This window comes from Gopherus evgoodei, chromosome 19 (assembly GCF_007399415.2).
Source record: "Gopherus evgoodei ecotype Sinaloan lineage chromosome 19, rGopEvg1_v1.p, whole genome shotgun sequence".
Taxonomy (NCBI): domain Eukaryota; kingdom Metazoa; phylum Chordata; order Testudines; family Testudinidae; genus Gopherus; species Gopherus evgoodei.
In genome coordinates, this window is record NC_044340.1 from 16647099 (window position 1) to 16659569 (window position 12471).

Genomic DNA, 12471 nt, shown 5'->3' on the forward strand with positions numbered 1-12471 from the left:
ATCCCCAGTGACCCCCCTAATAGCCCCCACCCCACATACACCCCCAGTGACTTCCTGTGACCCAGCCCCCCACTCACCCCAGCCCCCACCCACTATACCCCCAGTGACCCCCCAATAGCCCCCACCCACATACATCCCCAGTGAACCCCCCAATAGCCCCCACCCCACATACACCCCCAGTGACTTCCTGTGACCCAGCCCCCCACTCACCCCAGCCCCCACCCACTGTACCCCCAGTGACCCCCAATAGCCCCCACCCACATACATCCCCAGTGACCCCCCCCAATAGCCCCCACCCCCACATACACCCCCAGTGACTTCCTGTGAGCCCATCCTCCACTCACCGCAGTCCCCACCCACTATACCCCCAGTGACCACCCAATAGCCCTCACCCACATACATCCCAGTGACCCCCAATAGCCCCCACCCCACATACACCCCCAGTGACTTCCTGTGACCCAGGTCCGCACTCACCCCAGCCCCCACCCACTATACCCCCAGTGACCCCCCCCATAGCCCCCACCCACATACATCCCCAGTGACCCCCCAATAGCCCCCACCCCCACATACACCCCCAGGGCCTCCCCCAGTGACTTCCTGTGAGCCCGTCCTCCACTCACCGCAGTCCACACCCACTATACACCCAGTGACCCCCAATAGCCCTCATCCCCCACCCACATACATCCCCAGTGACCCCTCAGTACCACCAGTCTCACATACACCCCTAGTGACTTCCTGTGACCCAGCCCCCCACCCACTATACCCCCAGTGACCCCCACATACACCCCCAGTGACCCCGAAGTGACTTCCTGTGAGCCTGCCCTCACTCACCCCAGCCGCCACCCACATACACCCCCAGTGACCCCCAATAACCCCCAGCCCTCACATACACCCCCAGTGACCTTCCACACCCCACGAGACCCTTTGACCCCACCAGACCCCCAATGGTCCCCCTAGCCCCATCCGCTGTGCCTCCTAACCTTGTACCAGACAGCCAGTGACACCCCAACCCCCAATACACCCAAGTAACCTCCCCAGCCCTTCACCATACTCCCAGTGATCTCCCCACCCCCTGCACCTCCTGCTATGCACCCAGTGACCTCCCCACCACACACTAAGTACATACCTAGTGACCCCCTTTTGCACTGCCCAATACACACCCAGTGACACCCCACCTATCCCCTGTACACCTATTGCTCTCCTATCTCCATGTCCCCCAGTGACACTTCAATTTCCTGCCATACACCCAGTGATCTCCCATCCCCATGCCTCCCAATATACACAGTGACACCCCTATCACATGCATCTGAGGAAGTGGGTATTCACCCACGAAAGCTCATGCTCCAAAACGTCTGTTAGTCTATAAGGTGCCACAGGATTCTTTGCTACAACCAGGAACACCTCTTTCCTCCCACCTCAAATTGTTACACCACTTTACCACATACACAGACACACACGCCCCCTTGCACACCCAATGATATACCCATACCACCACCTACAGTGGGATATGCCTATCCTCCCATCACTCACCCAGTGTCACCCCTTAACACATACTCCACACACACACCCAGTGACAGCTGACCACATATCCAGGAACACCTTCCAGCATGCATACTGCCAGTGGCACCATCCCATCCTCCACCACACATCCATATGACACACCCAGCGATACCCTCATCCCCCACCATACACCCAGTGTCATCCCCATCCCCTCACCACACACCGAAGGATATTCCACTGTGCCCCAGGTTGTCACTGATACCCCAGTGACAACAATATCTGCAACCCTCAGGGACATTCTTCTCCATTCCTCTGAATAATACTTCCCCAGTGACACCCCCTATACCTCCATTGTGGTCTAATTATGGATGGAGTATTATTCCCCACCCCTCCTCCTTTCTGCTGTGCAGGCTAAGCCTGAACCTTTGCAGCCACTTCTCATATCTACAACCTGCTCCAACCTCTCACCAATCTCATTTTCTGTCTCAGCTCTGTCTGCCTGAAAGGAGGCAACTCATACTGAACTACCGATCCAGACCTGGCCATAGCACATCTGCACATAGCACTGTGATGTTATTGCCATCAAATTGGCTGTCATGAATCAGGCCCCCGCAGTGGCAAGTGCGTTTGGAATGTTATTCCCCTAGAGGCCTGGGAGAAACCAAAGGGAAGGAAAGCACATTTTAAAAAAGTACCGTAGGCATGCCAGCACATAGATACTCTATGGTGGTGGGTGCTAGAGATGGGTGGGACTGGTAGGTTTCCTTGACCCAAAAGCCATGGACAATGTGTATTTTGAACTGTGTTTTAAGAAGTAAAGAGAACAGCATTAGAATTAATGGAGGAAACTATGGGCTGGTCTGCACTTAAAGTTTAGGTTGATCTAGCTATGTCACTCAGGGGTATGAAAAATCCCCACCCCGAGCGCCGTAGCTATACCAACCTAATCCCCGTATAGATGCAGCTAGGTCAACAGAAGAATGCGGCCTAGCTCTTTTCACTTGAGGAGATGGTGTGGGTCACATCTACACTGCAGAGTTATCCTGGCATAGCTACAGTGCCATAATGATGCTGGTGTAGTCCCAGTAGTGTATACATACCCTAAGCAAATGAAAATGTGCGCTGAATATCAGGAAACATTCTTTAACAGGTAGTGGAATAGTTTCCTAATAGAAGTGGTGGAAACCTCATTGCTTGGGTCATTTATAACTAGATCAGACAATGCCCTGGAGAATAGAGTATATGGAGTGGTCCTGCTTTGGCTCCCGCAGTCAGACTTCCTACTACTTGGCATATATAGCTTCTACTGAAGTTGAATGGCATTTCCTGCATGAACATGAAGGCTAATTGATTCTTTGTGAAATCTATATAGTATGAGCCGTGTGACCAGTAGTCTCTATGTTACACATGTTTCGGAAGCATTCAATTCACTATATATACTTTACAAATAGTGGACAGAATACAAGCCCAATATGTTCCAAACTCAAGCAGCCCCCAACCTATGAGGGCAATTTCCTTCACCCTGGTCCCACAAAACCTTGCTGTCAACTCACTGTTCATTTCTGTACATCACTGTCACTAGAAATACTAAATACTGAAGCTGAAGTGTTGCAACCTGTATATTTGGAAGTATTGAGGCATCAGAGTATAAAGGGCTTATAGCAATCACAATGCATCAGTGCTTTGATTACTCTAATCTAGACAATTCTGGAAGGACCCACCACTTGCAGGATACATATTCATAAATGCTTTGGTTTTGCCTGTGAGGCGGACAGTTTGTTAGTTTTCCATTACCTGAATCCCTAGCCCCACACAGGTGCTTGCTGCAGGGGATGAGAGAAGAGGGTTGCTTTCCCCTAAAGCATTAGAGATAGAATTGTTTTTCCTAAAGAGTTTCCTTGCCATGTGTTTAATACATTTCCTTCTTCACCTCAGGTTTCCAAGGGGAGGATCTTCTGGTCCATTCCAATGTGTTCTGATCCAGCTTCGTGGAGGCTGACATGGGAACTCCTATGGACATGGTGCCTAGCAGTGCATCTCGGCATGCCGAGCCTTCGGTAAATTTCCAATACTCTTTATTTTGCCCAGGGAGAAAATCTCTCTGTTGGATGCCAGGACGGCTAATCAATGTAATGATGGGGCACTACAGGCCTGTATGTACTATGGTAGGGGCTGTGATGGCCTCAGATATTTTCAGCATCAGATTCACTTGCATTCATTTCCCCTTTTTATGAAAGTTCCAAGAGTACCTCTGACTTTGTTTTGTTTAATTTTATTAAGTATGGAGGGAATGTGATCTAGCAGTTAGAGCAAGGGCACTAGAAGTCAGGAGGTTTGGGTTCTCTTTCTGTTTCAGCTACTGACTCATTGTGTACAGTTCTGGTCACCCATAGTAGAGAAAGATTAATTTAAACCGGAACAGGTGAAGAGAAAGGCTACTACTATGATCAAGGGAATGGAGGACCTGTCTTACGACAGGAAACTGAAAGAACTTGACTTGTTTAGCTTAGCAAAAATAAGGCTGAGAGGGGATATAATTGCTCTCTATAAATGCATTATGGGGGTAAATACCTGGGGAGGGTGAGGAGCTATTTATGCTAAGGGACAATGTTGGCAAACAAAAAATGGCTATAAATTGGCCAAATTCAGGATGGAAATTGGAAGAAGGTTTCTAACCCTCAGAGGGGTGAAGTTCTGAACGGTCTCCCAATAGGAGTTGTGTGGGCAAGCAACTAAATTAGTTTTAAGAGAGAGCTGGACAAATGTAAGAGTACGATTGTATGATGGAGTTGCTTATGATGGTAAGGGGTGGGGCTCAGTAGCCCTGGGGCTCATTTCTGGTTTATGTCTTATGTTCCTAAAAGCTCATGCTTCAGGGTTTCAGCCAGCCACCTGCAGGGGTCAGGAAATACTTTTTTTCATCAGTGTAGTCTGTGTTTTTTTAATTTCCTTTTTCTGAAACGTCAAGGATGGCCATTGCTGAAGATGGCATATTGGGCAGGGAGGGCCAGGGATCTGAGGTGGCATCAAGTATTATCTCACTGGTGCACCTTGGTCCTTCCAGTGATACTTTTCTACCTCCCAAGGGTAGACATGAGGCATAATTAATTAATGTTTGTTAAGTGCTTTGAAATCTTTGTTTGCAATATAGTTGTAGCCGTATTGTTCCCAGGATATTAGAGAGAGGAGGTGGGTGAGGTAATATGTTTTATTGGACCAACTTGGTGAAAGAGACAAGCTTGTGAGTTACACAGAGCAGAAGAAGATCTCTGTGCAGTTCGAAAACTTGTTGCTTTCATCATCATCAGTTGGTCCAATAAAGCACTGGTTCTCAACGCTGGTCGGCCGCTTGTTCAGGGAAAGCCCCTGGCAGGCCGGGCTGGTTTGTTTACCTGCCGCGTCTGCAGGTTCGGCCGATCATGGCTCCCACTGACTGCAGTTCACTGCTCAAGGCCAATGGGGGCTGTGGGAAGGGCGGCCAGCACATCCTTTGGCCAGTGCCGCCTCCCGCAGCCCCCATTGGCCTGGAACGGCAAACTGCAGACAGTGGGAGCCACAATTGTCTGAACCTGCGGACATGACAGGTAAACAAACCAGCCCGGCCTGCCAGGGGCTTTCCCTGAACAAGCAGTGGACTGCGGACCGGCTTTGAGAACCACTGCAATAAAGGCTGTTACCTCACCTACCTTGTCTCTCTTTGAAATTTTTGGATAGGCAGGGCAAGGGAAGGGCAAAGTGTTTGCAATTATGATTATTGTTATTACATTTTAATTGTTAAATTATCATAATCACATCTCAAATAGAGGAAATACAGAAGCAAGACAATGGGATTTAACAATTGTGCTTTTCATGCTTGTGACAATGGGTATGGGAGCGCGAGGGTTATATTGGAACTGGCCACCAGAGGTCACTGTAACCAACAAATCTCTTACGTTCTGCATGTCTGCCCTGAAGGTCGTTGGAGAGACAAGGTGGGTGAGGTAATATCTTTAATTGGACCAACTTCTTTTAGTGAAAGAGACAAGCTTTCCAGCTACACAGATCTCTTCTTCAGGTCTGGGAAAGGCACTCACAGTGTCACAGCTAAATACAAAGTGGCACAGGTTGTTTACCATAAGTAGTTGGCATGTATTCTAAGGGATCATTCAAGGTGAAGTGATCTGTTAACACTTCTGCAGTCATATGACAAAAAAGGGGGGCTAGGTGTGTTACATATTGTTTTTATAGGTTTGTACTGCACCCAGGCCATTGTGCTAGGTGCAGTGCAAACCTATATGAAGATGCAGTTCTTACCCCCAAGAGGTTTACAGTCTGAAAGAACAGTGACCCACGAGGTGTGGGATCAGGGAGATACAATCACAGATATGATATTTTTAATATGGACTTATATCTGCCCTGTTTAAATTATCATTGTAAACAGATGAAGGGCCAACTATCCTCCACTGCGTCTCAATTCAGCCATCATAATTTGGTTGCTTTTTTCTTTCTGGTATTCAGATTGTCACAACTGGGTCGTTTCGGGGTCAAAGTCCCAGTGAAGAAGCAAGTGTTTGACAGCAAAACCAGCTGACAGAATGGAAGCCACAGATGGCTCCATCTCTGATTCCCGATAACCATAATGCGAACAGCTTGCACTTTGGTCTATCAGTTTTCTAGACTGGATGGGGCTGTCTTATTGCTCTTCTAGACGCTCCCTCCTCCCTGCACATCTGGTAACAGGCAGAAGATCTATAATCTTTATGATCTTTTCAAGACAATATACCGTTTTACAGGTTGATCCAACAAGGTAGACAGATAAGAGCTCATCGCCCAGATGGTCTGTAGTATCTGGAAGCGTATTGAGTGAGCTCAGGGCCAGCCCAGTCTCTCCACGCTTCTCCCAAAGAGTATCTGAACAGGATCTTCTGTCTTGTTCAGGGATGGCCACATAATGAGAGGACTAAAAGGGACCTCTTCAATATTATGGGTGACACCTCTGAGTTCAGGTTCCCTGGATCATGCCAGGAAAATGCCAAACGTAGGCATACACATTCCTAGTAGGCGTGGAGAGGTGTGTGTGTGGGGGGGGAGAGTAGGAGAGATGCTTCTCAGGCTTAATAGTTACTTGGTTTAGTAACATGCAGTGTTTTGCTGGTTTAACAAAATGCCATTTCCCCAGACTGCACTGGACTCTGCTCCTGCAAGACACAGCCACCCCATGAATATCAAGGCTTCTCCCTCCAATTCAGTGATTCTGCCACAAGACTTTCCAAAGGAAGTACAGGGACTCTGTTGTTGGTCACTATGTGAAAACAGCTGCTCAATTCATGAGGCTCTCAACTGTGTGTAACATCCAATCTGTTAACCGTGTCAGCAATCACTATTTGCAGTGAACTGGGTGTGCCTTGTGTAGTGCAGTGTGCTGTGCATGGTGTTCCACGAATGGCGTGATGTGCCCCGTCAGTGTTGGTACTCACTCCAGGGTGCCCTGGAAGGTGTACCATGTACAGTATACTGTATGTGTTGGGCCAGGCTAGTGATTATCCCTTATTGCAGGCCCCGATTGTTACATTTTTCCAGGTGTTGGCGCCATATAGAGCCCACACTAAAACCTAGGATTGTTGTTTATACTCTAGATTTTTGTATAATCACACCTACTTCTGGAGAAATCCCAGACAAGCTGGAATAGTCTCTCCCATGATCTCATTTATGGCTTCTGTAGCTGAATGAAAGGTTACAAACTGTCTGCAATAACTTAACAGCAGAGTTAACTCCCTAACGCAGCTGGCAGCATCTCAATTTGTTGCCAAAATGTTTTCCAGTCTCTGCACTCTGAGGTGAAAGCACTAATAAAGGTGCTTCATCATTACCTAATATTAATAGAGCAAGCCACCCACTAAATTCTCCTTGGGACCAAGAAAAATGGAAAATTCTTCTCAGTGAATTTGGTTTGGCATTATTTGAACAATATATTTTACAGATTAAATACTGTTGGATGCCCCACATTTCCAAGCTGTTCAAGAAGATCATCTCTCTATGTTTTGTCATTTAAAAAAAAAATCCGGAGTTGGGGGCTGCCTGCCTTCCCTGTGGCTGAAAAATATCTCTTGACTGTAGGGATTATGAGCAGATCATATTTAATCTGCTATAAAACTCATAAACCAAATTGTAAAAAAATCAAAGACCACTTGAGACATCTGTTACCTTTCTATGCAGAAGAATGTTTTGCACTTGCATGCATTTGATTTTGCTTAACTACATTTCTGTCTCATTTTTTATGCCTTAAACTCAATTAATGCAGAGACGACCATAATATCCTCACTTGTTAATGCTCAGATATCTGCTACAAATATGTTTTTACTATATAGCACTTTCTGCATTAAAAAGTAGATCATAAATGTGGCCTGGTTTTGTGATTGATAGCTGAGGGTTTGATTATAATGTCTTTTGCAAAAGCTGAGAACATTTCTGTCCCAGGAGGACCTTTTATCTAGTTTTTGCTTGAAAACCTAAAGGCACAATCTATTTTATTTATTAAAAATTGTGATTGAATCTTAACTGCATTCACTGTGCTGGCCATTTTGTGTTCCAAAAGCAGGACAAGTCCAAGGATTCATGAGGGACGGGCTTGAGTGCAGATAAGCAATGTTGCCAGCCCTCATGATTTTATTGTGAGTCACACAATAGTTGTCATTTACCTTTAAACCCCAGCCCTTGCAATCATGTGGTTACACAAGAATCTCAGCTTTTATTAAATAGTTGAAAATAATGTAAGTTTTGAGCCATTGTGGTTGGAAAAAAGCTTGAAAACATTGATAACCAGAAGGCAAATAAAAAGAACCTAACATGTATTAATATTATTTTTTTAAATCATATGATTGTTAAGCCACTCTCGTGATTTTTGGGGCCCAACTCATTTTTTAAAGCTTGTGGTTGGCAATGTTGGTGGATGATCTATAGCCTGAGTTTCTGAATTTTTGCAGGCAATAATGCATACTCTTTGGTCCCATGATTTTGTTCCACCCAGTTTTATTAAAGAGAACACTAGCAAAACGTAATACTGTATATCTGTATATGTGTGCATTGATAACTGCTCCAAAGCCTTCTGCTTTTTTATATTTGGGCAGGAAACAATAGTGTGTTTTAAATATATCATCTTGCTCAGAAATGCACGGCCAAAACCACATGATGAAATCCTAAGGAGCAGCTTGAGTTTCACGGGTGATTTCTGCATATCTTTGCAGAAAGAGCCTGGATCTGCTAATCTTCTGGCCACACTGCAAGACTCCTCATTTTTTTTCCTGGACATTTGACGAGGTGGGCTGAAGTTTGATAAGTTGCTCACTAATCATTCGCCAAGCCTGCAATGCTTGTCAGACATTGGGTGAAAGTAGAAAGGCCAGACTTTGCTGGAGCAACCAATTGTTTTATGGACCTAGCTAGAGATACATCTAGGTGGCATTCGCTCAGGAGGCTACATCCTCTTTGGGATGTGCCCCTTGACAATGGTGATGGGTTGAAGTCTGATGGATCAGCTAGAGCTGCACTGTAATTTTTTTCTGCAGAATTCTTTGTGTTAAATTGTTTGTTGGAAGTTGCTTCCCTTTTACCTCTTTACTTTATCCCACAGCACGTAGAGCCCTGCTTCGGTGCTGTATAAATATAACTAATTATCGAAGGGCCTGGTTGCAGCTTCCTGCCGCGGTACTGGAGCTGGGTTTGCTAAGCGCTCTGCTTTTTCTCCATGGCTTCACAGCAACAATGAAAGTTACAGCTAGCAGTGGTTCCAGCCTTTCCTCTAACTTTTCTTTCTTAAGTAAGCCAGGAATCTGCTATCTGCTAACCTCTACCCTGCACGCTCTCCCCACCCCCACACAGCACAAGGCGTGCTGTGTTTGGTAGGTTTGAAAGTCTCTTGTACCAGCAGGCGCTGTGTGAGACCCAGGGCCGCTGGCTGGAAATAGGTTTCAGATGTTCACCCCCTGGTTCCTGGGCCTGCATCCTGTGAGCTGAGTCGTTTCTATAGGAACCGTGTGACATCTTGCCTGCTACTCCCTCAGTGGCTCCCTCACGAGCATGCTCAGTACGAGCCTTGACTTTGGCTCAAGTATCCTGTTTGCAGTACCGGGCTGCACATATGAGGCTATGAATAAGGTCCCCGATGAGCTCCAACTCTTTGTCTTTGAAAGGAGGAGGAGGAGGAGAAGGAGGTCGTGCCCTGAGCTGGAGGATCTGCACTGTGTGCTCTGAGAACGTGGCTCGTGAAGAATGCTTGCCTGTTTGGCCAGGGGGAATTTACTGGATATTCTGCAAGAGGGCTTCTCAGAGGTAAATGCATGTCCCAGGTCTCATACAGACCCTTACAGTGCAATGCAGCTTTCTGTTACATAGCATCTCTCATAAAGCTGTGTCCCTCCCAGTGCTTCACAGAACTAAATGAGAAACTGGGAGAGAGAAATTATCTTGGAAAGGGAGAAAGAGATTCTTGGTGATAGAAGGGCATACTGGGCAGCCCAGCTGGCATTCTGCAAATGTGCAGTAGTTTAGAAGAGTTTGTGGGTCATTAACTGCTAGTAGTTTCTATGCAAAATGCTGCAGAAGCATTTTGGGATCAAAACGTAATATAAAGTGCAGCGAGGTCAAGAGGCTGCTCCTCTTGTGTTCTGTAGATCTCTGTATTTGAATTGCTGTTGGAAAAGGCTGTAAGTCTGTTTTAAGGGCTTGCAGAATTATTGAGAGTGAGTGGCATGTTGTGGTCTGTGTGGTTCATTTTTCATCCTGATTTGTAGGTTAAATAGCCAGGGATTGAAACTCAGCTTGGATGGGAGGAAACTATCATTTTTAAAGTGTGTCTAAGTTCCTTGTTTTGATCGCAGGGAGCCGGGTGAGTTTTGAATCACTGGGTGAGACCTGCCAAGAAGTCACTGACATACAACTCCTGAGACTACATCGAGAAGTGGATAGTTTCATACCTCCCCTCTTCAGGATCCACAGAAAGTTAGTTTAAATGAACTTTGTCTAGTTGCCATTTGCCTTTGTGTGGCCCCAGTAAAAAATGCCAGGGCAGCCCCTGCTGGGCTGGTTCTGTGGGCAAAGTGTTCTGCACCCTATACACCACAATAAGGAGGCATTTCCTGTCTGTAAGATGAGAAGGAAGGAGAATAGGGAGTTGTGCTGGAATTAAGGATTTCCTTCTCTTTCCTTCCTCACACGGAAGTGATGGAATCTTGTTATATTTTATTCCTTCCTAGATAGTATGGCTTGTTTTGTTTGTAGTTAGTGCTTCTTCATCCACTCCAAGCCCCATCATCACATGACTTTTCTTTGTCACCGTCCTCAGCCACAAACACAGGTCCCTTCTGGGCTTGGTAGGCCAGACAGAAAACGGGGGGACAAGAAGGGTCTGAGACGTCAGCTTCATGGCAGGCCATATTTATCTCTTTAAATACTCTACTGATTTTGAAATCCCTCCTTCTTAACAGTATAAATATTCTTCCCCCTCTGCAATACAGCATCCTTGTACCAGGCCCTCTTGCCTGACTTGTACCAAAAAGTCCATCCCTATATCAAACATATGCAGTTTTAGGATAATCCACCGGTGAGTGTGTGTTATCTCTACTGTGCCCATTACAAAGGATGTCAGTCTGTTATTGCTCTGAGCTAGAGAGCCGGGTTCTTTAGCTTAAACTGTAAGAGACTCCTGCTTTGAGCCCTGTTCAGTTCCTGGTATCAGCCAAAATGGTGGCCATGAAACAAGCGTTCTCCATGTGGGAGCAGAAATCAGACTTTGCAATGTCTGCTCCCACATTCCACCCAAACTGTCTGGTGTCATCCAAGGGCTGTCCTGGTAGCCATGAGGGAAAAAAACAGAAACCCTTTCCTCTCCCAGTTTAACAGTAGCAACTCGAATATTCCCACTTTGGTCTAGCCGTGGGGCAGAGAAACAATACTGGGATTCCCCCTTAAATCTCCTGCATGGCAGCTGAGTGCACGAGGTTAGCCCATGCACTCCAAGTTAAAACTAAAGGCAAGTTAGTAAAGTGGGACAGTATCATTATCCCCATTTTACAGTATGTAGTTGTATAGCTGAGAATGGAACTAAAAGTCCCCATTCCTTATCCTCTTCTCTGACACACTCCCTCCACAGTACTTCCTTATGCCTTAAAAGGGTTATTTATAGACCTCCCACAGCTTTGAAACAGTGTCCCCCAATGTCTGTGCAGCCTTTATGTGTAGGCAAAAGTCGTGGTGACGGATGCCAACCCAGCATGCTGATGTCAGGAGCGCGGAGAGTGAGAAACTTCTCAGCATTGGGGTGGAGTATAAAACCAGGTCCAAGCTAAAAAGTCTTGGACCTGATTTCACACAATAGGCCAATTGTGGTACTGAAGGAGCCACCATACCGGCTTAACTGCTGTTGTGCCCCTTGTAGCGGATCTCTCCCGGGAACCGGTGGCTGTTCCTGGAATTATGTACCTTGCAGAATGTGGGCTCCATTTCCAAACCTGTCCATGGAAGATAAACACGCACATACAGTATGCACAAACACACAACTCATTAGTATGCATACAAATACACTCACAGGGCTCAGATGCACCCCCTGTACAGTCAGTCCTTCAGAGCAGGTGTGGTTCCAGCTTAAGCAGGAATCAATTTGCACATGGGAATTTGCATGTAGCCTGTAAACTGAGTTGGGTAGGTTCCTTTGTTTCTTTCCCTCCCTATCCATCCTGCTGGCTAAGGATCAGGCTCATTAACCCAGGAGAAGGGATTGAAATGTGCCATTATTGCCCCTTCTGCAGCTGGTGCCTGTTCTGCTTCACAGATCACCTGTCAGAAGGTGCTATCTCAGTGGCTAACGTAACCCCTGATTGCTGAGGGGACCTTCAAACTGCAATTCAGGGTTGTTTTCCTTCCCTTTCAAAGTCCCTAGGTCAAAAGAGGCTGCAAGTATGTCATCTGGACACATCTGAAGCAGAGTGAGTTTTGTTT

General features: G+C 46.4%; 1 protein-coding gene across 5 annotated transcripts in view; it reads left to right on the forward strand.

The window, feature by feature from the left end:
* Nucleotides 1-12471, forward strand: part of DIXDC1 (DIX domain containing 1) — a 74698-nt gene that overhangs the window by 6958 nt on the left and 55269 nt on the right. Inside the window, exons 2-3 of one of the 5 annotated variants that reach the window (XM_030538225.1) lie at nt 3436-3557; nt 9669-9807. In XM_030538225.1, coding sequence (XP_030394085.1) covers nt 9748-9807 — 60 coding nt within the window. In that variant the 5' untranslated portion in view covers nt 3436-3557; nt 9669-9747. Of the gene's footprint in view, nt 1-3435; nt 3558-9582; nt 9808-10355; nt 10477-12471 lie in introns of those variants that run through there. The other 4 variants (XM_030538228.1, XM_030538227.1, XM_030538230.1 and 1 more) reach the window with 4 other exon arrangements.